The sequence below is a fragment of the Furipterus horrens genome, unplaced genomic scaffold (assembly GCF_987537825.1).
Source record: "Furipterus horrens unplaced genomic scaffold, mFurHor1.1.pri manual_scaffold_1, whole genome shotgun sequence".
NCBI classification, from domain to species: domain Eukaryota; kingdom Metazoa; phylum Chordata; class Mammalia; order Chiroptera; family Furipteridae; genus Furipterus; species Furipterus horrens.
The window spans coordinates 185,761,402-185,785,176 of record NW_028327171.1 but is presented as its reverse complement, the minus strand read 5'-3'; the positions used below and the strand labels follow the sequence as shown (position 1 = coordinate 185,785,176).

Here is a 23,775-nt window from a genome sequence, read left to right as displayed (position 1 = left end):
CGGTATATTTGCTCTTCTTTAATAACTTTATTTTGGGAGAGTTCCATAAGCATCAGGAACATACGTAAAATGACACACCACTGTTGACAATGAAAAAAACAGCATCTGATCATTTCCAGCTTTATAATTTTTTTTAAAAAAATGATTTGATTTTAACAACAACAACAAAAAAGTTTAGCTATTTTAGCAAGTATCACCTTGCAGGACCATAATCACATTTAAGCCACTGACTTGTTAAAATTCACACTGCATCTAGTTACTATAGTATTTCTAAGCATAATCACAGCTGATTGAATGCAATGTGACTGATATACACCAAATTTCATATGGATGTCACACAGTGACAGCATTGTACAAGTAACAGTAATGAACTCCAACAAACACATATTAAAGTAGACTGGTCAAGCTAAAGGGAATGTTGGAGCCAAACAGAAATGTAGTGGAATTCAGATTGTCTAATAAGACTTGAAATAACGATGTGAAAACTAAATACTGGTGGAACCCTAACAAAATACTAGCAGCAACTGGTACAGCCTTCTTAAAAAGTTAAAAAGATCCAGCAAATAAAGATAATACCATTTTTGAGAAAATATAAAACTTTATATACTTCAGCATAACCTATCTGCTTTAAACCAGGAGTTTAAGACTGGGAGTATATTCCAGCTGTTGCTTTTCATAAGTTTTTTAATTAAGCAGATTTAATCATGGTGGAATGCAGCATCCACCTTGGACACAAAACCCAAAAATGCATTCTAACTATCTTGGTTCAGAAAGCAAGACATATGAATCACGTGAATTTGGCAGTACTAAATAAAATGGCAGCACCGTTTAGCTCGGTTGCTTGAAAGGCCAAGCAATGAGATGAGGACTGTCCTAATTCAGTGCCCAATGCTGAAAATACTCCCTGTATAAAGTTCCTACCTGCTACAGGAGACCATGGAGAGAGCCAGAAGTAATTTTTCAAATTCAGATGTAAATTAAGAAAATAATACCAAACTCCCTTGCTTACAGCATAAAGAAGAAATACTCCATTAATACCTGGATGCGTGTGCTGCTCTCTATATAAGTTTTGGTTTTTGTATTAAAGTTACGGAGTAAGAGGAAAGAAACTGGGGAAGGGAGGAGGACTAAATGAAAACATTATGATGGAATGGAAAGAGTTTGGCTCTTCAGTATTTGAACAGTAAGATTTTTAAAGCAGCTACACTGGTAGCCAAGCAGATAAAAGAAAGCTGCCTGCACAGTTAAAATACAGTTTACCTGGCATAAATGAAGACCATGTGGCACAACCTGTAAACAGAAAGCTACATGCATCTGACTGGGCTACAAATTATTAGGTCAAAATTCAAAATAAACATGGCTTGCACTTCTCACAAATCAATCACAATTACGATAGGAGAACAGGGCACCTAAAAAAAGAGACTAATCCCTATTAGGCACTAACAGCATATGTTGGCACAAAATGATCAAGTGATTTCAGCTGAATTATTTAAATGGACCTTCCAAGTCACTTGGTACTATGACAGCCACAGTGTCCATGGAGATTACCCCTGAACTGCTTTTACACCCCATGCACAGATCACAGACATGGTACATTGAATTCACTGCCAGCCTCAGCATGGTCCCAGTGCCAAACTGGTAAAGCTACACGCACATTTAGAACTTAAATTTCCCAAGTAACTAGTCAGTATTGTTAAAGTAGGAAAATTGAATATTTAGACCACGTTTAGGTTCTTCACTTCTCTGAAATTTTCTAGAGGGTTACAATTTTAATAACAAAGAAATTGTTTTATCACATGCTCCAACCTCCTATCCCCACGAAAAACCCCAAAACAAAATTTAAAAAACCCAAACACCAAGTATAATATTATACAAAGAACCATTATGAATCTTTCATTAAACTGAAGCTCACACAAACATACAATCACAAGTTTCAGTAGTTTAGGCTGCAAGTTTAAACACTATGCAAATATATACAAAAATAGTAACTCTAGATTCAAGAATAAGGGCTTTTCCCGATGCTAAATTCATCCTCTAATGCAGCCTGAGCTTTCCTCTAGGTCCTATAATCTACTTTATTCAATTTCAAAGTCGTCAGGTTGATCCCTATTACCATATTTATATGAGTAGCTGAATTAAAGGACACTACAAGTCATTTTTAGCACAAAGAAAAGTCTGCCCAAAGTCCATTTAAAATATTTTTAAAGTTTAAGTGATTTTTTTGGTTCAATTCCTATTTCTGCATAGCCACAGAAGTTTCTACTAATAAAGAGACTACTTTAGTGTTTCATATGATTATTTTTTTCAAAGTCTTAATCACACCTATAACCAACATTGTCTCACGGAGTCCCATTTTCTCCTTTCTATATCACAAGCTTTACATTTTTTTTAAAAAGCCCCCTTCACACAGGGAAAACAGTACTGAGCACCAGTCTTGGGGGCAGGCTCAGATCTATGGAACTTGTAAGTAGTGCAAGCCACCGACTTTTCTTTGAGCAATGCACACACAGTACAAGGGACAGAGGCAAAGCTGCTCGGTAACATTCTCGTAATCAACAGCGATCACTGGGAATGGTCAAAACTGGAAGTCAAACACAATTTTATCTTCATAGAGGGCAATCACCAGCATGATGGCAAACCCAAACAGCAACCCTAAATTCTGAAGAATGAACTGCCCCACTGGACAAAAGCCGTGTTCTTCATTGTCACCGTCACCATGCAACATTTCTGGAAGCTGGGGGGAAAGCACAGGTATTTACAAGCAATTTTATATAACACTCTGCTTAAATATATATTTTTTTATATTTTCCTACTTAAGAACACTAATGACTAAAGCATAGCTACAAATAAAATATTTATTTTATCAAACACAGTGGTAACCACATTTTACTCAAGCTCTGAGAAAGAAATTTTATGCTCTGGCTACGGACTATGTAAATATGAAATCTGTTCCTTCCTCATTCTTCAACAAATGTACATAAAATATACGTTAGTCATTTTTTAAAGTTACTGCCCACTGACCTTCCCAATTCTGACATTTACTTTAGGCTAAAGTATAAGACAACTAATCGTTGCCAATAAAACTCTCAGAAAAGAACACAAGTCCCACATTTACCATGTAACTTAAGCTCACTAAGAGAGTAAGATTCCCTTTGGGGATATCGAATTCAAAACTGTATCATTTCCTTATTCTTTTCCGTTTAGGATTCTTATTTCCACCTGCACATGACAGCAAGGACAGACATTTACAGATGATTCAAAACTGGCATCACTATGCCCTTATGTACCATTATTTTCCTTCCAAGAACAGACACAGAAAATAGTGTGCAGTGTCACCCAGCATAACTACCACCAAGTTCTGCACACAGCGCACTCCATTCTCTTAATAGTGATACAATTTTAAATATTTGAACGGCTCCAGTATCTTTAAAGCAATAGTGCACTGAAAAGTTTATAGTTCAACTTCTAAAGTATAAGTATATACTATTACATTTAAAAGTAATCCATAGGTCAAAGTATAAAACTTAAATTTATCTAAGTAAATTCGATCTGTTGAAGCAGAAGTACTTGTACATTATTAAAGCCTATATCCTTTCTACCCAAACCTAATCAAAATTGTGAAAGAATTGGTGCTTCCAATGTTCACGTTCACTTTTCTGTTTGTTGTTTTTGAAGTCTGCAATGAGTACCTACAGACAGGTGACAGTTATGCTACTCTCTTAATCATTAAGCTTTACTTCATACAGTATCTTGGTGTTCTGAGGCTTAGGGAGCATAAATGTACTGTTAAGTACATAATAACCTGCCTGAGAAGAAACACCATTATTTATTAAATAATGAGTACAATTAATCCAACTACCATGCTGTGACAGTGCTATTTTACAATCTTCTGAGGGTCCTATTTTAAGGACTACTTCATGCTGGTCACCTGTTCTACTTAAAGTCTATGGCAGTAGTGTGTAATAGCTAATGGAGGCTATTGTTCTTGTCCAACAGCGTAAGCAGTTGTGACAGAAAGCACTACAAATGATAGAGCTGAGTAACTGTGACAGAGTCTAGGTCATCCACAGTGCCTAATATTTACTTTCTAACCCTTTACAGAAAGTTTGCCAACCCCTGGATTAAAGTTAAAACTGGCAACTTCCTCCCTATGAGTCTAGTAAGAAGACTTTTATTTTATCTTTTCTCCCTATTTTTCCCGTTTTTATTTCTAGAAATACCTTTAATTCTGATGTTCCTTAATAGGATGTTTCACAGAAATATCCCCTCTAGATATGTCTTCACACCAGCTAGAACAGGGACTATGCCTTCCCTATGTTCAGTTCTGTTCTGAATGCCAACACCCACAGTTGGTCATAACCACAGCTAAGAGCCAGCCAGTCCACATGGCCATACTTGGTGAAATGCAACCATGCTTCATACAGGTTAGTAAGTAGCTGTTATCCAAAGCTGCCTAAAACCAGATACCTCCCTCTGGATATCCCAGAGGTACCTCAAACTGAAACTGCTGGTACTATTGCTATCTCATTAAATAACTACAAATCAATAAAAACTTCCTCTCTATAGTCAAAGTGGCATTTCTAAAATGTCATTGTTGCCTAAAACTTTTAATGGCTCTCCAAAATTTATATGATAAATTCAAATCTTTTGAGCATGCTGTGTGACTGTCATGATCTGGCCAACATCTACCGATGACTCTATGGATATAATTTTTTAACCCATTTTTTCTACTTCACATTAGAAAATACATAATTTCAGTGTCATTAAAATCCTAAAATATATGTGAATAATTTGTCCCCGTTTTTGTGGACATTTAGGGTATTTTCACTAAAATTATGACGTTATAAATACTACTGCAAACAATACTTTAATATGGTTTTATTTTTTGTTTGCTTGCTTGCTTTATTAGCAGCAGTCATTTTAGGTTATTTCCTCAGAACGCATCCCAAGAGTAGACTCACTGGTCAAAGAATGATGCTATTTATTATTCTCTCTTCTCATATACTCTTTCCTCTTGCTTCTAATATGCTTGTCTACTACATTCTTTAAGACTTAGCTCAGATTTCCTATTCCAGAAAAACTTCCCTAATTTTATTTCCCTCTTTTTTAGCCAGCATTTCTTTGTATTTTCACAAGCATGTATACCACTCTATTCTAACATGTATCAAAAAAAAAAAAAAAAAAGAATGTAATTAATGGCTACCTTTCTTTTTTTGTTAGACTATAAAATCCTTTCTGAATTCTCATTCTTTTTACATCATTAGCTTCCTAATATAAAAATTAGCTAATTCATTCTTTATTCACCAGTAAGTGAAATATGACAAAAATGCCTGTGCTTCCAGAACTGACATCCTATTGGGGCACAAAATTAACTCAGTAAAATACGCAAAATGTTTAGTGTTATTAATAGACTGAGATACTAGTACAACAGTGAAAAAGTGAAGTAGGGAAGAGGATATGAAATGTTGTGGTAGAGACTGAAATTTTAGATAGGATACTTCAAAAGATGTGAAGAGCTAGCCAGGAGAATGTCTGCAGGCCAACTGTTCCACAGGAGAGATGGCCAGGAGGCAGAGGGTACTTGGGGCGGGGGTGGGGAGGGGGATGGAAATGCTTAAGGAGGATGGAAAACAAGAGCTTTGGTGCTTTTATCTGAATAGGATGGAAAACCACTTAAGGGGGTTGAAGCACACAGGTGACATGGTCTAATCATTCAAGGATTATTAAAAAAGATCACTCTAGCTGGTGTGTTGATCGAGAATGTGGTGGAGAGGGCAAGGGCAAAAGCAGTGAAAAGAGCTAAAAAGAGAAAGATGATGGAGGGCTGAATGAGAGAGATGGGAATCTAGTAGAGATGGTTAGCGGATGGAGCCCTCAGGCCTTAGTGACAAACCAGATGTGGGGAGAACAAAGAGAGTGGAGTCAAAGAAAGATACGCAGGGCTTTCATCTAAGCAACCAGAGGAATAGAGTTATTATTGGAGAATTCTACAGGAGGTGCTGGCACAAGGAGTGGAGTTGGCAAATACCAAGACCTGGGTTCTGAACATAGTGAATTTGTGATGCCTTTGAGATATTCAGGTAAGCAGGTGGTTAAACTAATCTGCAGTTAAGAGGTCTGAGCTAAAAATGTAAACAAGAATTACTGCCTTGGCTGGTGTGGCTCAGTGAACTGAATGCTGGCCTGCGAACCAAAAGGTCACCGGTTCGATTTCCAGCCAGGACACATGCCTAGGTTGCCGGCCAGGTCCCTGGTGGGGGTTGTGAGAGAGGCAACCAACCCATGTTTCTCTCACACATCAATGTTTCTCTCCCTCTCTGTAAAATTTTTTAATAAATAAATAAATAAATAAATAAACAAGAATTATCAGCTAATAAATATGCCATGAGGTAAGATTACTTAAGAGGTTTTTCATCAACATTTAGAGGCTGGGGAGAGAAAGAATACAGTAAAAGCAACTGAGAAAGAAAGGACAGAAAGGCAGGATCCACGAAATGGTGGCAGCACAGAAAGCACACGACAAAGCATTTCAAAGAGAAACGATGGTCAGCCGCCTGATGCTGTCGTTAGGACAGGAAAACGGACACAGCGGGTAATGTAGTCGTTGGTGAACTTGACAAAAATCTGGCAAAGCAGCCAGGAAGAAAAGCTGATGAGGCCACACTCAAGAGCAAGAATTAAAACAAGAAAGGGTGATGTGCTGTAAGAGGGAAGGAGAACAGCATAACTAAAAGGGAAACTGGAGCTAAGAAAGGTCCATCTCCCCTGCCTTTTTAAGGTTTGTATGCTGATAGGAACGATCCAGCAGACAGGAAGCAGCGGGGGCAATTTAAAGGGGTTTAGCATGAGGGGTAAGTTCTAGGGAACGGTCTGAAGGAGCAGGCCTTAGCTAGGAACACGGACATTTCTTCGGAGTAACAGGAAAGTAAACGGGCACAGGTACAGGGAGATTAAGTAGAAATGGTGACAGGAACTTGGGGGAGGTGGGCCTGCAGCCTTCCGTACTCTCCATGGAGTGGGAAGCAGAGTTATCTGCTGAGCGTGGGGGCAGAGGTCTACAAAGAGCGGGGGAAGCGGGGAAAGCATATGACTGTCTACTCACTGTGCTATACACTTGAAGCCAATATAAAATAATGCTGCAAGTAAACTGACATTGAAAAATAGGAAATAAAAGTTATAAAGGGGGGATTGGCTTCCTCTAGATATAGGAAATAAATAATTTTAATGTGTTTGTTCATATTTTCTAAACAGGCATTAATCTTGAGATTAAAAATTTAGGATATAGCACTGACACTGCTCAGGAGGTTGGAGGCCATTCTACAAAGTGAAAGGCTGCCGGTTTGATTCCCTGTCAGGGCACCGGCCTAGGTTGTGGGTTCGGTCCTGGCTGGGGCATGTGTGAGAGGCAACCAACCGATGTTTCTCCTCCTCCCTCCCTCCCTCCCTACCCCTCTCTCTAAAAGATAAATAAATACAATCTTTAAAAATAATTTTAAATAAAAATTTAGGATATATGCTTTTGAAATGAGACTATCCAACAGATTCTGCCAGGAAGAAAAATGAATATAATATCTAGTTAAAAAGCAAAAGATAAACAAATTGGTAGTTCTGCAAATATACTGCCTAACATAATTAGGATATTAAAGTAACATTAAAATAAGTCTAATTGTTACTGTTTGACTTAACTTTTTTCAAAACATTCTTAAAACTTCCCAAGTGTAGTTAGTATGTAATATTATATTAGTTTCAGGTGTACAATATAGTGATTCAACACTTACACCTTAGGATGTGATTACCCCACTAATTCTAGTACCACCTGTCACGGGGCAAACTTGTCACAGTATTATTGACTATATTTCTCTTCCCCTTTAACACTGAATCCCCCTCATCCCCCCTTCTGGTAACCATCCCTTTGGTCTCTGTTTCTCTGAGTCTGTTTTTATTTTATTTCATTTGTTCATTTGCTTTGTTGTATTTAGATTCCACATATAAGTGAGACCATAGTGTAGATTTATTAACTTTAAACTAAAGTTAGAAATAAGGGAAATTCCATATATTCCTTGGAATACTCCATCCCCATATTACAAAATCTTCAAAGCAATATAATAATCCTGTAATTATATCTCTAAATATTATTGATGATAACTTTAAATAGTAACATCGTTTGGTCAAAAATCTTCAGGAACTCAACTGGTTTTCAAAGAAGGAATCCTCCTATTTAAATATCTTTCCCTAATTGATTACTCAGGATATCACATGTCTTTAAAATGGGTTACATATATATATATGTGTGTGTGTGTGTGTGTGTGTATGTATTTAAATTAGTCTTTCAAACCACAACCATTTTGGAAGCTATATTCTATTTAAAGATTTATCCTAACAACAAAAAGAGAAGCTATCTTACCATATCCACCAAGGCTACGTAGAGGAACATGCCGGCAGTGATGGCGAAGATCCAGAGGGTGATGTTGTTGGCGTACTGCCCCACCGCTGTGCCTATGAGCATGCCGATGTAGGCCATCATGGCGGAGAGGAGGTTGTACACGATTGCTTGCTTTACAGTCATGCCTGCTTTAAGAAGAACTGCAAAATCACCTGCAGTTAAGAAATAATGCAAGAATTTTAAAACCACAAGATTTTACATACACATTTAGGAAAACACCAATAAAAACAAAATTAAGAATGATGTAAGATAAACTTTAATAGCTGGAACCTTATGAAAATTTATTTACTTATGAAATTAAACCTTTATACATAAATAGACCTTCATAAATAAAATATTGTAAGAAAAATACTGAGTCTTCTGGCCCATAAACCTAGCTTCTCTCTTCATTTAAGTGTCTTTTGATTTCTTTTGTTGGTGATTTGTAGTTTGCAGCATAGATTCTATGTGTATTTTGTTAAATTTAACCAAAGTAGTTCATGTTTTTTCGTTTAACTGCATATAGTACTTTTAAAAAACTTTCAATTTGCAATTATGCATTTCAAGTATACAGCAGTACAAATATTTTTATATAATGATATTATATTTTCTCTTTATTCTTAAAGATATCGGCATAGTTTTCTCCTTTTTTTCTCCACCTCCCTTTTCTAAATAAGAACCTATAAAAAACATCTGAAAAATACTTTCCTTTCTGCTGACAAAAATAACATTACAATGACATGTGTCTTGCTATAGCTAACACCTGCTAACAAATACTGAGATTTTTTAAAACAAGTATATATTTTAAGGTTCTATATATAGGTATAAATTTATACAGTGCATGTTCAATTTTCCCTGGACAGTTTAGCACATTATGGAAAAATTATTTGTATTTCTATTTAACCTTTAACATACATGAGAGGAAAGGGGAAACAAGGACAGCATTATAGTCTCTCTGAGCTGAGTCTATGGCTACATTATTTACCAAAATATTACTTCCTTGAAGCTGAAACATACTACTCAGTCAAGGAGAAAGTTTGGATTATCTCCCCTTCTAGGTTATTCCCAGCCTCATTTCCACTTTATATGTTCTTACATAGGTTTTCTTATAAATTATTTTTCATATGTTTACACAGCTCCTATTGAAAGGGTTGAGAAAAGTGGAGAGAATACAATAGAGTAATACTGTAACTTATTTAAACTTAGCTACACAAATTTTGCAAAAACAGAAGACAGAGTAGCAATAACTCAAGCAATTTCATTCATTACCATACCCCAGAGCAAACCTAAAATAAGTTATATAGATTTTCTATTTCCTCAAATGGTTTCAATTTCTGCATACCTCTTAGAGCGAATCTCCAGAGCTGTATATTGTTCTAAGGTTTAAAAGTACATGCTTTTCATATCACATTCCGAAACACAAACAACCCCCACCCCCCAAATTCGTACATCATTAGAGAAACAAAGCTGCTCAGAAGAGGAAGACTCAAACTTTGAATTACTAAGGGTCAGTCTCCAGTGGACTGCAGTGTAATTTAAATACATGTTTTTTCCCTTAGGTTATGACTTTAGTATAGAAATCTCAGAAGAGTTTTAAGAATTCATAATCAGAAATTTAACTAGGGTAAAACAGGTTTTAGGTCAAATAAATTATGCTGAAATGTAACGTATTGTGCTGTGCTGCCAACATCTTAACTTACCGAGTCAGGAGACGTCTCCCCACCTACCTGCCACGCCTCTATCTCAGCCTTTAAGGGATTGATTTTCCCTTTAAGTTTTGAGGAAGAAGCTTCTTCTATGCCTCTCTCTCTATTCTGTTCCTCTCCACATAAGAACGAATAATAAAATCAGAGTAGAGATATTCATCTGGCCCTATGTTACCAAAGTGCCCCATTACTGGGTCTTTAGAAAGCAAAATTTAGACTCTGCCATGTTTGTTTACACTTTAGTTATGATCACCGGACCACTTTCTGCCTGTTTAATAGACATAAGGGTCAAAGCCTTTTCTATTACCTCAGAAGAAAGGAGATAGGTAGTTTTCTTTATGCTCCTTCTTTTCTAGGAGCTTAGGCAGCTAGAATATGGGGCAGTTTATGTCAATTTAGCTCTAAGCATTGAGGGAAAAGGCACATTTTCATAAGCTCTCACTCATTTCCTTCTGATGAAGTTCACTTACATATAATACGGATTGATGTTTCCTCTCACAGTGACAGTAACATCACAACCTCTGCTTTGTAGGTTAAAAAGAGGTAGAGATTTGGGGTCCGAATTTCTCATCCAGGGGTCCTGGTCAAAGCCGAACTCTATAAATCCAGTTTTTGCTAGAGCTCTGCACTGAGTGTCTGGAGTTCCCCTAGCCATTTAGATTTACACTCCATTTGTTTTACATGTGGCTGTCATTCCGTGTGTGTCACTCCTAAAATGAGAAACTGCAGACACAAAATTCTGTGCCCATGTGGATCCGCAGGGGTCAGGGAAATTCAATAAACCACAGAGACTCATGAAGCAGCCTGACACACTCCACAGGGGATAGTGGGTGGGTAGGAAGGGAAGCTGGAGTTTCCTGGAATAAATACAATCAAATGATGTTTCATAGCCAGATAAACTTAAGAAAAATACAAAATTAGAAAGAGCAAAGGAAGAAATTCCTTGGATACTCAAAAGATGAAGTCAGTTTTTTTATTTGAAAATAATGTCATCTCCACATCTGATATTTTCAATATGAATGAATGTTCACATCTTTTGTTTTTCAATTTATAGAAGAAGACCAAAACATTCAAAGAAAAACTAAAAAATCATTGGTAGTAGATCAATAAATACCAATGAAAGTAACAAAGAAATATTTAATATATATTAATTGGAAAAATAAGCAAGTTAATGTCAAGTGTTGACAGGGATACAGAAACTGTCAGGTAGTGCTGGTTAGAGATTACATTAGTGTGACCACTTGGTCAGTGATATGGGACTTCTTAGGCATTCATATGCTGGGACCCATCAATTCTGTTCCTCGGGACACACCCAAAAGATGTTCTCACAAGGATCTTATGAGCAGCAAGTCTACAGATGTTCAACACACCATTATCTGTGGTAGGAGGAAATTAAAGGCCACATTGTGTATCTACTACCAGGTGCTGAATATGAAAAATGTGGTAAATGCGACACCTCTGAGTACTGGGCAGAAGCTACATATTAAATTAATTCATAATAACCTGGATGGAGTTTAAATACATAAGTAACATAAGAAAAGATACAGAATGGGATATAACATAATACTGTTTACATAAATTGAAAATATATAATATAAAACAATACACAATTTTAGGAACATATCACAAAAATTATACAATAAGAGAATAATGACTATACTTGCCATTAGCCACTTTTTATGTTTTAACACCTCTAAAATTTGGATGCATTTGTAATGGAAAAAGTTTTAAATTTGATGAAATATGGTAAAATTTTAAAGATTATATTACCTAATTCATGTGGCAGTTCATGACAGAAGACAGCTATGGAAGTACTGATTCCTCCCGTCAACCCAGCACTGAAAGCTGCTCCTGAGGTGCGGGAGGGAAGGGAAAAAAAAGTGACATTTACTGATCTTGTTTTCCCAGTTTCATTAATGACAGGTGCAGCTTCTTTTGCCTATCTAAACTAATTTCATAATGTGAGTGACTCACTTCTGTTACAAACTATAGTTTTTGAACTTATAGTGAGGTTCAATAGGTGTTGACAACTAGAAAAAGAGCTACTCAGTGAAAGAAATATTCCCTATTGAATTAAAATCTTTATTTGTGTGGCCTTTTAACTCACTAATAGCTTGGAAATAGTGGTTTTTCAGCCTTTCAATCTCTGAGTGGTAGACTGATGTTCATGCAAGTCCACTTATAGAGAACAGAACGGCTAGTATCTTTATCCAAACTTGTCTGGGACTAGAGCACAAATGGTACAAAGAATTATTTGCCTGATGGTCTTGAAGACTCAGATCAGAGGTATAATGCATCTAATTCTACTAGTAAAATTATTTATTCTTTAACATTGACAGTCACTGTAGATAAAAAATATGGTCTCTCCCTTCTAAAAAAAGATCAAAGCCTACTTCTGAGTAATTATTTAATAGTTTGGATCTCAAAGAAAATTGTGTATTAATCACTTACTGTCCTCATAAACTGGCAATATCACAGTTTACATTAGCAAGATTCTAATATATTTCAATCTGGTACAATGGATTTTAACATTATAAATTTTTTCACCTTTTTAGATGTAAAAAATCATTAAATCTAAAACTCAAATTAATTTGTTCTCACTGGGGATGCGTAAATGTATTTAAAAATATAATGTTCAGGTAGCTATTTCGACATGGTAACAATGCATTGAAGTTATTAAAGATGTATAATATATTACAGACATCAGTTTACAAGTTCAAAGAAAAACCCACTGAAATTATACCTCTATATCCCCAACTAAACTTACCAAAAACATGAACTCAGCCTTTAGAAAAACCAAATGACAGGAGTTAAGCTATAATAGCATATTATTTAAGCTGCAGATTTTAATCTTATATATTATAGTACATAAGATCAGTACTGAAATAGAAGATGGTCTTAAAGAACAACAAATTAGAACCCCAGTTTCCAGTGAACTTACCAATGGCTAACCCATCGCTGAAGTTGTGGATGCCATCCCCCATAATTACCATCCAAGCTATATTAGCTATTCCTGTTTCCTTCAGATCTGACCCAGAATGACAGGGACCGTGCGAATGATGAGAATGTTTGTGGTGCCACTGATGACTGTGTTTTCTCAGCACAGTTTTGCTCTCATCATGGTGGTTATGTGTAGCAGCATGGAGATCATGTTCATCAACGGTATGGAATCCATCGCTCTGAGAATGGTCCATGATTTTCTCCTCTTCTACACAAAGATAATTTTTGGGAGGGGATTCTTGTTGACCTTCTAAATCTGTCAGCTCAGTTTCATTAAGTCGATCTTCTGAAACAACCGAGTCATCAGTTCCTATATTTATAATAGCAAAAAATATGCTTTATCAACAAGTAAATGAATGCATATTTGCAAATTTAAACCCAGGGAGAATAGCATTGTAATGAAGATTTCTTAAGTCAATGTCTTTTAAAATTCACTAAATAAATAAGTATATAAAAACAAATAAAATTAATAAATATGCACGTGCACACACACACAAAACAAACTGGGGTTTTGAGAGTCCAAACAATGCACCAGATGATGGAGGGAACTCAAAGCAATAGCAGGCAAAGTGAGAAGAGACTGGCAAGGCTGAAGGTATCAGGGAACCAAAGGAGTACATCAAAGGAGTGAAAAGTTACTGTAGCATTTTCAAGTACAAAATGAACCCCTAACTTTTCAGAAAAAGAACCATCCTTAAAGTTCACCCACTGTAACTTTCTCTAATCATGTAAGAAAACAAAGACAAAATTTAAATAACTTCCATCTTTCAAAGCTCCACCTATTTGGCAATACTACTCAGACTATTACTAAAATGAAGTTCAAAAACTTGTGACACCATCTAAGTTTTTTTTTCTTAAATTAAGGTTGGCCTCTTAGCTAGTTCTCAAAAGTTATTTATTATGTAAAGATCCTACTACTCCCCAAACTGTATTTTGGGGCAGAGGCTACAGTTCAGGTTAGGCTGCCTCTTTTCTGCAGAAAAATCATTGTTATACTCAGGCGAAACACAAGTTCAAACAGAAAGGGAGAATATTGGGTAAAAACTTTATTTATGTTCCCCTGAAAATTGTAAGTGACCTTATTGCATCTACCAGGCCACAGAATAGATGGATGGATGAGCAGAGATTTTAAGTACAGAGACTATTTCCCTCTAAGTACAAAGGCTGGTTCTCCATTTTTCTTAAGAAACCAACCACATGTAGAGGGCACAGAGATCTTACAGTCCTAAGAAATAAAAGTTACACTGATCTACCATTTACAAAGCCTTTTTTGTTTCATTCTTTTTTTTTTTTTTTTGTAAAGTAAAAGTACAGTATTTTTTTGCCCTCTAATTAATCGGTCCCACATTTCACTGTAAATAAGGCTGAAATGAACAAAAAAATGAACAAAATCACAATTCAGGAACACACATTTAAGGAAATTCAAGTTAGAAACTAAAATTAGGGAAGCTACAAAGACAAAAAAATTCAAACAATGTTACAGAGTTTAGAAGCAATATTTCAATTTTTATGTTTTAAAAGTTTCTCTTTAGTGAGAACGATTGTCTACCGGCAAGAGGCTTGAGCTGAAGCCAGTCAGCATCTGGTGTATTATTTAACTTATGATCTGAAAGCTTCCTTCCAATCGTTGATTCTTCCGTGTTCTGCTTCATAAACCATTTCTGTTTCCCCTGAAAAAAAAATCTGGTATTAGAATCAAATCTGCAGCCACAATTAGCAACAACATTCACTCATTGGCATCTATGGGAATAACTGGTGGCAATTTTATACAGAAATTATTTAGTAAAGAAGTGAGAAAAAAATTCTTAGTAGTTAATCAAGAGGTCTAACCAGATGAAAAATCCAGCTGTATTTGGATATATATTTTTGAATACTCAGCAAAAAGGTTCAAGTTCATCTAATTCAAGGTTAAGAATATGATACACAGTACAGTATTATTATATGCAACCCAAATGAAATGTGTGAAATATATGTAATCTCTCTTATCTAATAGTGTGTAGGAATAGGAAGTTCCAAAACCTAATGCTTATGCCTTTGAATTTTATTCTGTGATTCACACAATCTCACATTTACCTACTTGTGACATAATGAACAGTCAAAGGAGTTAAAATACCAAATTTGCAGTTAATGTCTATGCGTCTTTGTTAAATTTATTAAAAATAAGAATACTCATCTGTAAAATGAAAATAACCTATAAGTAACTGATCTTAAGCTTTGTAATAAAGATAAGTTTTGTTTATGATCTAATCTTTCCTCAATTATTAAATTCTAATTAAGTATATTTCATTGTTTAAGTTTGAATTTTCCTATCTTATCTCTTAATAATCTGCTTTCTTTTTTTATCAATGTAGCTAGCACTAACAACTCTTCCAGCTTGAAATTCAATTCTATATTAACTTAAGAGAACAAATAATCAAGTATGTTAGAACAGTGTGAAAGTAAAAGGCAGTATTCTCAGGGAGATGCTTACTGACTGCCAGAGCATTTTCTTGTAGTTGGTTTTGCTTACAGACTGTAAACTGTTTCAGATATTGAAGCCTTCTAACTGCTGCATAAGCAAGCCTGTTTGGCTACCTACGTGTAAGAGTCTTCAGAGACAGCCACAGCCAATTTCTTCCCTCCCTGTCTGAGCATTCTTCTCCACCCACAATACCATAAAGACTATCCTCTGCCCCTGAATTCTGGCCGGCCTTTTGACTTGCCTTCACCAACAGACTGCAAGAGAAGTGATGCTGTGCCAGTTCTGGGACTGGCCTGAAACTGGCCTGGCACCTTTTGCTTTTGCTCACAGGAGCTAGTCACTCTGCTATGAAGCTCAGAGAGACTTTGATGAGAGGCCACGTGGAGGACCACTAAGATATAGACATACAAAGAGTGAAACAGTTTTGGACCTTCAGCCTGCCCTGCCCTGATGAGTTTGAATGTAGTAGCGAGTGACTCTAGCTGACACCAAGTGAAGCAAAAAAAAACTGCCCAGCAGGATCTTGCTTACATTCCTGAAAAAATTAAGAGAAATAATAAATTGTTGTTACAAGCTACTAAGTTTTAGGTTGTTCTGCTTCATAGCAATAACAGAAACTGGGGAAATGGAAAATGTTCATAAGAAGATAATATGGGGAGATCCTAAAGTGGAAAGAAAAAACATAGTTAATGAAGAAAAAGGACGAAAGAGGAGCCAATAACAGTACAAAAGTCAATGAAAGGGATATAGAAAGTAAATAAGAAAAGGTGAACACCAGCTGGAGTTTTGTTTAATTGCTTTGGTCCTGATTGTCCACTTACCTAAAAACTTGCTAAATCATTCCTCCAAGTCTCAGTGTTGCTGAAACTAGTCATCATCTGGTATATTTAACTAATGCTCTGAAAGCTTCCTTCCGATAGTTGACTCCCCTCACTTCTGGGAATATATCCAAAGAAACCCAAAACACTAATTCAAAAGAACACAAGCACCCCTATGTTCATTTCAGCATTGTTTACAATCGCCAAGATATGGCGCAGCCCAAGTGTCCATCAGTACATGAGTGGATAAGACATCTATGGGACATTTACACAATGGAATACTACTCAGCCATAAAAAAATAAAGATTTTACCCTTTGCATTTACTCTTTGCGACAGCATGGATGAACCTGAGGAACATTATGCTAAGTGATGTAAGCCAGAGAAAGACAAATACCATATGATCTCACTCATATGTGGAATCTAATGAACAAACTGAACAAGCAAAATAGAGACAGACTCACAGATAGAGAGCAGGCTGACAGCTGTGGGGCAGTGGGTGGCTGGACTGAGCAAAAAGAAAAAAGGACTCATGGACATGGACAACATGGTGATTGCGGGGAATGAGGGTATCACGTGGATAAATGGTAATGAAAAAAATACAATTAAAAATTAGAACATCACAAATAAAGTAAAAGATCCTTTGATCATGGAAAAAACAGTTCACTCTTCTATCAGACGATCAAATGTCTGTTCTATTCAAGTATCACTAAACTCCTTAAAAAAAATTGCCTATACTTTTTCATTTTAGATTACTTGTTGTCTTATATACCATAAAGATGTATTGATTTATCTCCCTAGATTCCTTTCTTTGATATACTTAAAGAATTCCTTATTATTAGATTTGTAATACCCCTCTGCCAAAGATATTCCCTTTAGTTTTTTATTTCCCACTATTTCAAGTTTACAAAAATACTGCCCTGTTTTGGGGACTCTGTTTGCCTACGTTTGTTTTGTTTACAAAAATAAATGTGCTTAATTTTGCTGGTAAATTTAGATTCAAAACGAGTTCAAGATTACAGTATAAAAAAAAGAAACTTCCGTTTTTTTTTCCCACTTATCTATAAATTATACAGTCCCTAATAATTTAGACATATTAAATACTTAACATCTGCTGCTTCAATGTTGCTAGGTATGCACAACTGAAGAAAATTAGGGCTTCATAGTAATTCTAAAACTTCTTTATGTACTTTGCAATATGTAACTGTGTTCTAAATTAGGTACTCACAGATGAACTCTACATTCTTGTGTTTCTTACATCTAATCAGATATCAAGTCTTATTGATTCTTTCATTTTAACAATTCTCTTAAATCACCTCTTCCCCACTCCTTTTGCCATGCCTTTGCTCAAGCCCACATCACCTCTTCTAAATAACTTGGCAAGCATCTTCTTCACTGACTCACTTCCTCCAGCCACCCCACCTTGGCATCCATCCCCCCCACCATATTCTGTTCTCCACTTGTACACAAGACCATCCACACAACCCTTCCCTGTTCCTTTTACCATTCCTCAGATAATTCTCCCCTGGGCACACCATTATAAGCAATTCTCCTTTGGAGGCAATTAAATACGATGGTGTCCTGACAAAAATACGGCAATTAAAATAAATACACTATGTGGAATATGATACGAAAATAAAAATAAGAAGTAGGATTTTATTTCCCATAGATTTAGATAGTAACTGGAAATAATGAGGAATGAATCATAGTTTCACAGCCAGTTTGTGGCTGAGCAAGAACTGGGATCACTTCTCCTGAATCCCAGTTCAGAGCTCTTACTATAAATGATGTATTCTGTCTCAAGGAGATATATATAAAACTCATACATATACAAAAATATGTTTTTATAAAAATAGTATAAAATTGTATCGTAAGTGTGAACTCTATATATTATGATCACGACTATCCAATGTTCCTGAGGAAAAAGCGTTTTTCTTTTTTGAATATTTGTAGTTAACTAACAAAATGTAAAAAATTTTAACCCTTTTTTGTGGAAAGGTTCCTAAAAATTTTCTCTAGATTTACTTAAAGAGCGTGTTCTGAGGATAATGAGCATTAGTATCATAAACATGTTAGTGAACCATATTCAAGATAGAGCTTTAAGTACACATGTAAACCAATGTGAACAGGGAGAAATATGATCGTGGTGAATGGCAGTAGCCCTGAACTTACCTTCTTGGGGGAAAAATTGCTTTACATATTTATGTTATTCTCATAAATGTGACATGAAACACAGTTCGTGATAAGCAGGGTATATGATTAACACTCAAAGCATCATCTCCCAAGTGGTTTGTCACTCTTGAGAAGAATCACTATGTCCTTCATTTCATTGTATTTCCTTCCCACAAAGCACCCTGAATCTAAATTCTTGTTACCTCTAGTACATCTACCATTGGCAAGGCTTTTTTGATAAAGAAACATTGTCTGAAAACATTTTCATTAAAATATATGACAATAAAAGCCATTTATACTTGAAAACATTAACTAAGAAGACTAAAGAAACTTGCTTCCATTTATATATTTTTGCATTTTTATAAGCATAACTTGACCAATAGCTTTCTCCATCCTACTTAAATCAATTACGTAAGATATAACACAAATACTCTAAGACTGAGACTGCTGTATCTTGATTATAAATGTCAAAATAAATGGAAAAAATGGCCAAGATCAAAGCCAGTTATTCCTGAAGATAACCTATTAAAAGATAGAGATTTAATACACAATACTATAAATAAGCATATGACCAGAAAATAATGGTCTTTGTTTTGAGTTTTACACCCCAGAAAATGAAACAAACACTTCAGAAGTACTTACTCTTTGCTGTTTGTAGTGCTTAAACATTCTCAGGCAGTGTTCAATGATAAACAGCAAGTAAATGCCTCCTAGAGCAACAAGTCCTTTCAATACGGCATCATATTCTTCCAAAAACGTCTTAGATTCGTGTCCATGAGAATGTCCATGGCCATGTGCATGTTGGTGACTATGATCGTGTCCACCCTGAGACTAGTATTATAAATAAGAAAAACTTCTAAACAAGTAAAATGACATTTTAAGTTCTGAGACTATAATCTCCTAGATGACACAAAAAATACTTTTTAATTTTGAAAGTTCTCCCTAAATATTACCTCACTTAAAAATAAGTAGTCTTCCACTTAATTTTGCTATATTCAGGGGCCTGGAAAGTACTATTGTACATTTCACGGTCACTCTAAAACAAAGACCACAAACTCAAATGTCTATAGGGGTTATGATACATACTAGAGTGAGAGAATCAAATAAACAGTAAGATAATAGTAAGTGATAGGTCCTTTGTAAATTTAAATAAACAAGACCCAGATAAATGACTAATACTTAGCAAAAATAAAACAAACTAATTTTCCAGCAGGGGATCACTTGTGACTCCCAGTAATCTAACATTTTCCTAAACTGATTATACTAAAGTGTATACTGAAACATGTACTTAATTTTCTATTTTAAAACTTTAGCAAAAATAAATGTATGTATGGAAATAGTTATTTTTAATAGTTATTTTTAATTGTGAAATGTATAAGTTTCACAATATTAACCTTAGAGAACTTTAAACATTAGAACTATTCTTAAGTATTTTCCTTGCTTTAACACTTGTAGTCTTTCCCCATTTGCTAGTGGACAAGAGAAGAGGTTTCTAAACCTCTCAAAGGAGGTAAGACCATTCAAAAAGGTATTAGCTATATTTAATTAACATTTCTTAAGAAAAATATAAATTAAACAGCATTTAAACTTTGTCTTCACTTCAATTATTCTCATTAGGCCCAGTTTTGAAACAGACTGTTGCAATCCCTGATAGCTGGTAGAAAAGCAGGCAAAGGGGTGGAAATAAAATGGAAAATAAGTAAATAACATACAATATAATGAACTAAAAAATTTATATTCAATTTTAAGAATAATTAATTAATTACTTTAAAGGCAATGTCATACACTCCTCTAGATCCTAGATCTGGAATTCTCAACCAACAGTGTAGAAGGAGAGTAGTAGGATAGACAACAAACAAATAAAACTTTATCTGCCAAATACTTCAAGAGGAAGGCAGTGAGAATATAAAAAAATATTCAAACCTCTAGTTTTACATTTGGAATAAAAAAGTCCCACTATTTTCATAATGTGTCATTAAAAACAATAATACTAGCTAAGATACTCTTAACTGGCAACTGATAAGATTTGAAAAGGTATAATCAAGGCCCTAGATCGTATCTTTAGAAGTGTATCCAAATGTTAGAAAACAAGTGGGAAGTCAGGTGAAAAGACCAATGGCCTAGTTTGTAAAGGGCTAAAACCCTGTAACAGCTAACTGAGTGACCTATCTATTCTTGCTCCAATACAGATGCCTGTGGCACACTGGCGATATGAGTATGTACAGTCAGTATAAGATACCTTTTAGATTTCTTCTAAAGGCTTTCTTGATATACTTACAGATCATTCATTGATTTTTAAAAATTATTTATTTTCAGAACTGCCAAGAGAGCAAGATTTTTTTTTAATTAGCTTTATGAGGCATAACTGAACTATAAAATATTTAAAGTATACATCATAGTGATTTGATATGTATATGTTATGACAGTCGGTGAACATAAAACTGACATTACCAGTGTTTTTTCTATTTTAAAACCTAATGATTCAGTTTATTTAAAAAGTATTTCTATTAAAACTGTTCAAATGAGAAAAAATACTTTATCTTATTAAGCAAATAAAGTAGTACAAACACTAGATTGTTGTGCCACAGCTTGCTAACAAAAGACACTTTTAGCTTAAATATTTTTATTTTTAATTTTTTTAAAGTTTGAAAATATTTCTTACATGGGGTAGTAGATGAAGAAGGGCATCTCCACTCATTGTTCCTACAGCTAGAGCAACAAGGAACGTGAGAAGGAATTTGAAGCATCCTTGGTTAATGATGGGCACCAAGATCACGCCCAGCAAGGAAAGCAGGCTAATGACAGTGATGGAAATGATACCACAAATCCACGCTGTAGGAAAGAAATTAACATTGAACATTAGCATGACAAAATAAACCAAAAAAGCTCCCAAGAAAAATAAACGTAAGATAAATGAGTCATAGACAATAGATTCTCTTACTCAGAGTATGCTTTTAAAAAAATTTTATATTTTGACACTGCTGTGTTTAAAAACAAAACAAACAAAAAATCATATAACTTAACTGAATACTTAAAAAAAAGAATTACAAAACTCAGACCAAATTATAAATAGTATCTTCAGTAGTCCACCTTATCAGAAACAAGGACTTAAAATGACCTAAAACTGTGATTCAATTTTAATATCTATACTATAAATAAAATTTTACCAATTCTAAAGACAGAGCTATAGCAATGAAACTTTTTTAAAAGAATATAATTATAAACCTCTCCTGTGAACATTAAAGGAAGCCAAGTATCTAAGGTACTGTAATTCTTATAAATCTTTCTAATACAAAGCTTAAGAAACTATATCAGCCCCAAATGGAAATATAGTCACATGACATACAAAAGAGCCTTATTACTGATAGCTTTATTTTATTTCATTTTTAATTTTTACAAAGGATAATTCAGTTCTGTTTTCCTGGACGTCCTCTCTCCACACCCAGTTCCAAACTCTTTCCTCCAACTTAGCTTTCTGTACATTTTACTACTTAAAAAAAACAAAACAAAACAAAAAAATACTCACTTTTTAGAATGAGTAATAAATATTTACATTTAGGCTTAAATAAAATCTATCATAATTTCCTAGCTGATAAAAAATGCAATTTGGGTAATAAAATTCTTCTGATTTTTAATCAAATTATTGTGCTTTTTCAATCACAATTTATTTGGTATAAAGCAAAAACAAAACAAGCAAAAATAATAAAGGCACCTTTTATAAAACTTATACCAAATTAATGATATACAAACTATTAAGTATAACTAGCAAATGTTTTCTTTATTTGTACCCAACATACCAAATGCAATAAAAAAAAACTGCTAAATGTCTGAAACAAGCTTCACTTATTCTGCAAATTAGGTTGCTTAAAATGTTAAAGGTCTTCAAGCTTAGTTATTCACCAACTCCCTTTCTCATTATCTAGAGAGAAAATGCAGTCTTTTAAAAAGAAGCACTCATCTGTGGAAACTTTCTAATTAACTTGGTTCAAAGCTTGTGCAAGATGGCAGTTTTCTACACAGTTTCAGCATTTTAATTGGCAGAAAATGCTTAGCGACCTATTCACAAACCCCCTTGGTAATTAAGCTAGGGTCAACTCTATGACTAAATGAGCCAATCTTGTGGAACAAACGATTTCTACCATACACAGTACATAACATATTTGGTTTACAGCACTCTTTGAACAGTTAATGAGGTAGTAGCTGTGTCACTACTGGAGATTTATACAGAACAAGTTAACCTTAATGGTGCAGCAGTCATTAAAAATAATTTCTAGCAGGGCTTTCTCTCTAACAATTACAAACATCTATTTGAACATAATTAATTCAATTTTCATTTCTGACAATGCTAATAACCACCTGCAAACAACTAATCGATATTCACTATTAGTAATATATTTGTCTTCGAGCTTTTCAGATTGAATAAACTGTAATTTTGAAAAACTATATAGTCAAGCATCTGTCAACAGCTTATAAAATAAAGATTATGCCAACGTTACAACACAGAAACTCTAAGTCATAATCCATAGTAGATGTGAAAGGAAAGAAGCAGAATTTTTCAAAGCCTGAAAAGTAAAAAAGGCTACTGATCTTAACTCTTGATGTGACAATTTCATCAGTCTCCGTTTTTCCTTGTAAAGAAAAATGGCTTTTATTTTTAATTAAGTTAAATAATCCCAGGCCTAACTTCCCGTTCTCTCCTGTCACAATGAGAATTTAGAAGCACCTGCAAAAGATTGTAGCTCTCAAGGTATTTACTCATCTACAAAGATCAGTGAACAGGAAGACAGCTAGAGGAACATATTTTTTCTAACCAAAGATCAGCATTCAAATCTAGAGTATGGATTCACCTTCTCTCCCTTTACTGATCATACCAGACCAAACCCAGCCTGTCTACTTAAGACTATTCTAGTATTTTTTCTTACTAATCTATACATATAAGCAATACTTACATATGCCAATATTTACCTCTATTCTACTTTCCTATGTCTGAATTATCTGTTACAACACTACTACATATAACTAAATGTAACTGTCTCCCTGTCACATTCTAACAAAGAACCCTTTTAGCAAGAAGCAGTCCAGCATAGCATAGGCTAAGAACACAGAGGTCACGTTTATAGGCTTTTATTTTTTCATTAAAAAAAATTTTTTTTTGTTTACTTTATTGGGGTTATACTGGTTAGTAAAAGTATATAGGT

General features: G+C 34.8%; 1 protein-coding gene across 1 annotated transcript in view; it reads right to left on the bottom strand.

Moving 5' to 3' along the window:
- Positions 1-5: 5 nt before the first annotated feature.
- SLC39A10 (solute carrier family 39 member 10) overlaps positions 6-23,775 on the bottom strand; it is a 40,383-nt gene continuing 16,613 nt past the window's right edge. Inside the window, exons 4-10 of the mRNA XM_090282045.1 lie at positions 21,240-21,409; positions 19,220-19,408; positions 14,678-14,798; positions 13,070-13,438; positions 11,899-11,979; positions 8,405-8,595; positions 6-2,734 (exon numbers count right to left, since the gene is read on the bottom strand). Coding sequence (XP_090138171.1) covers positions 2,576-2,734; positions 8,405-8,595; positions 11,899-11,979; positions 13,070-13,438; positions 14,678-14,798; positions 19,220-19,408; positions 21,240-21,409 — 1,280 coding nt within the window. The 3' untranslated portion in view covers positions 6-2,575. The remainder of the gene's footprint in view (positions 2,735-8,404; positions 8,596-11,898; positions 11,980-13,069; positions 13,439-14,677; positions 14,799-19,219; positions 19,409-21,239; positions 21,410-23,775) is intronic.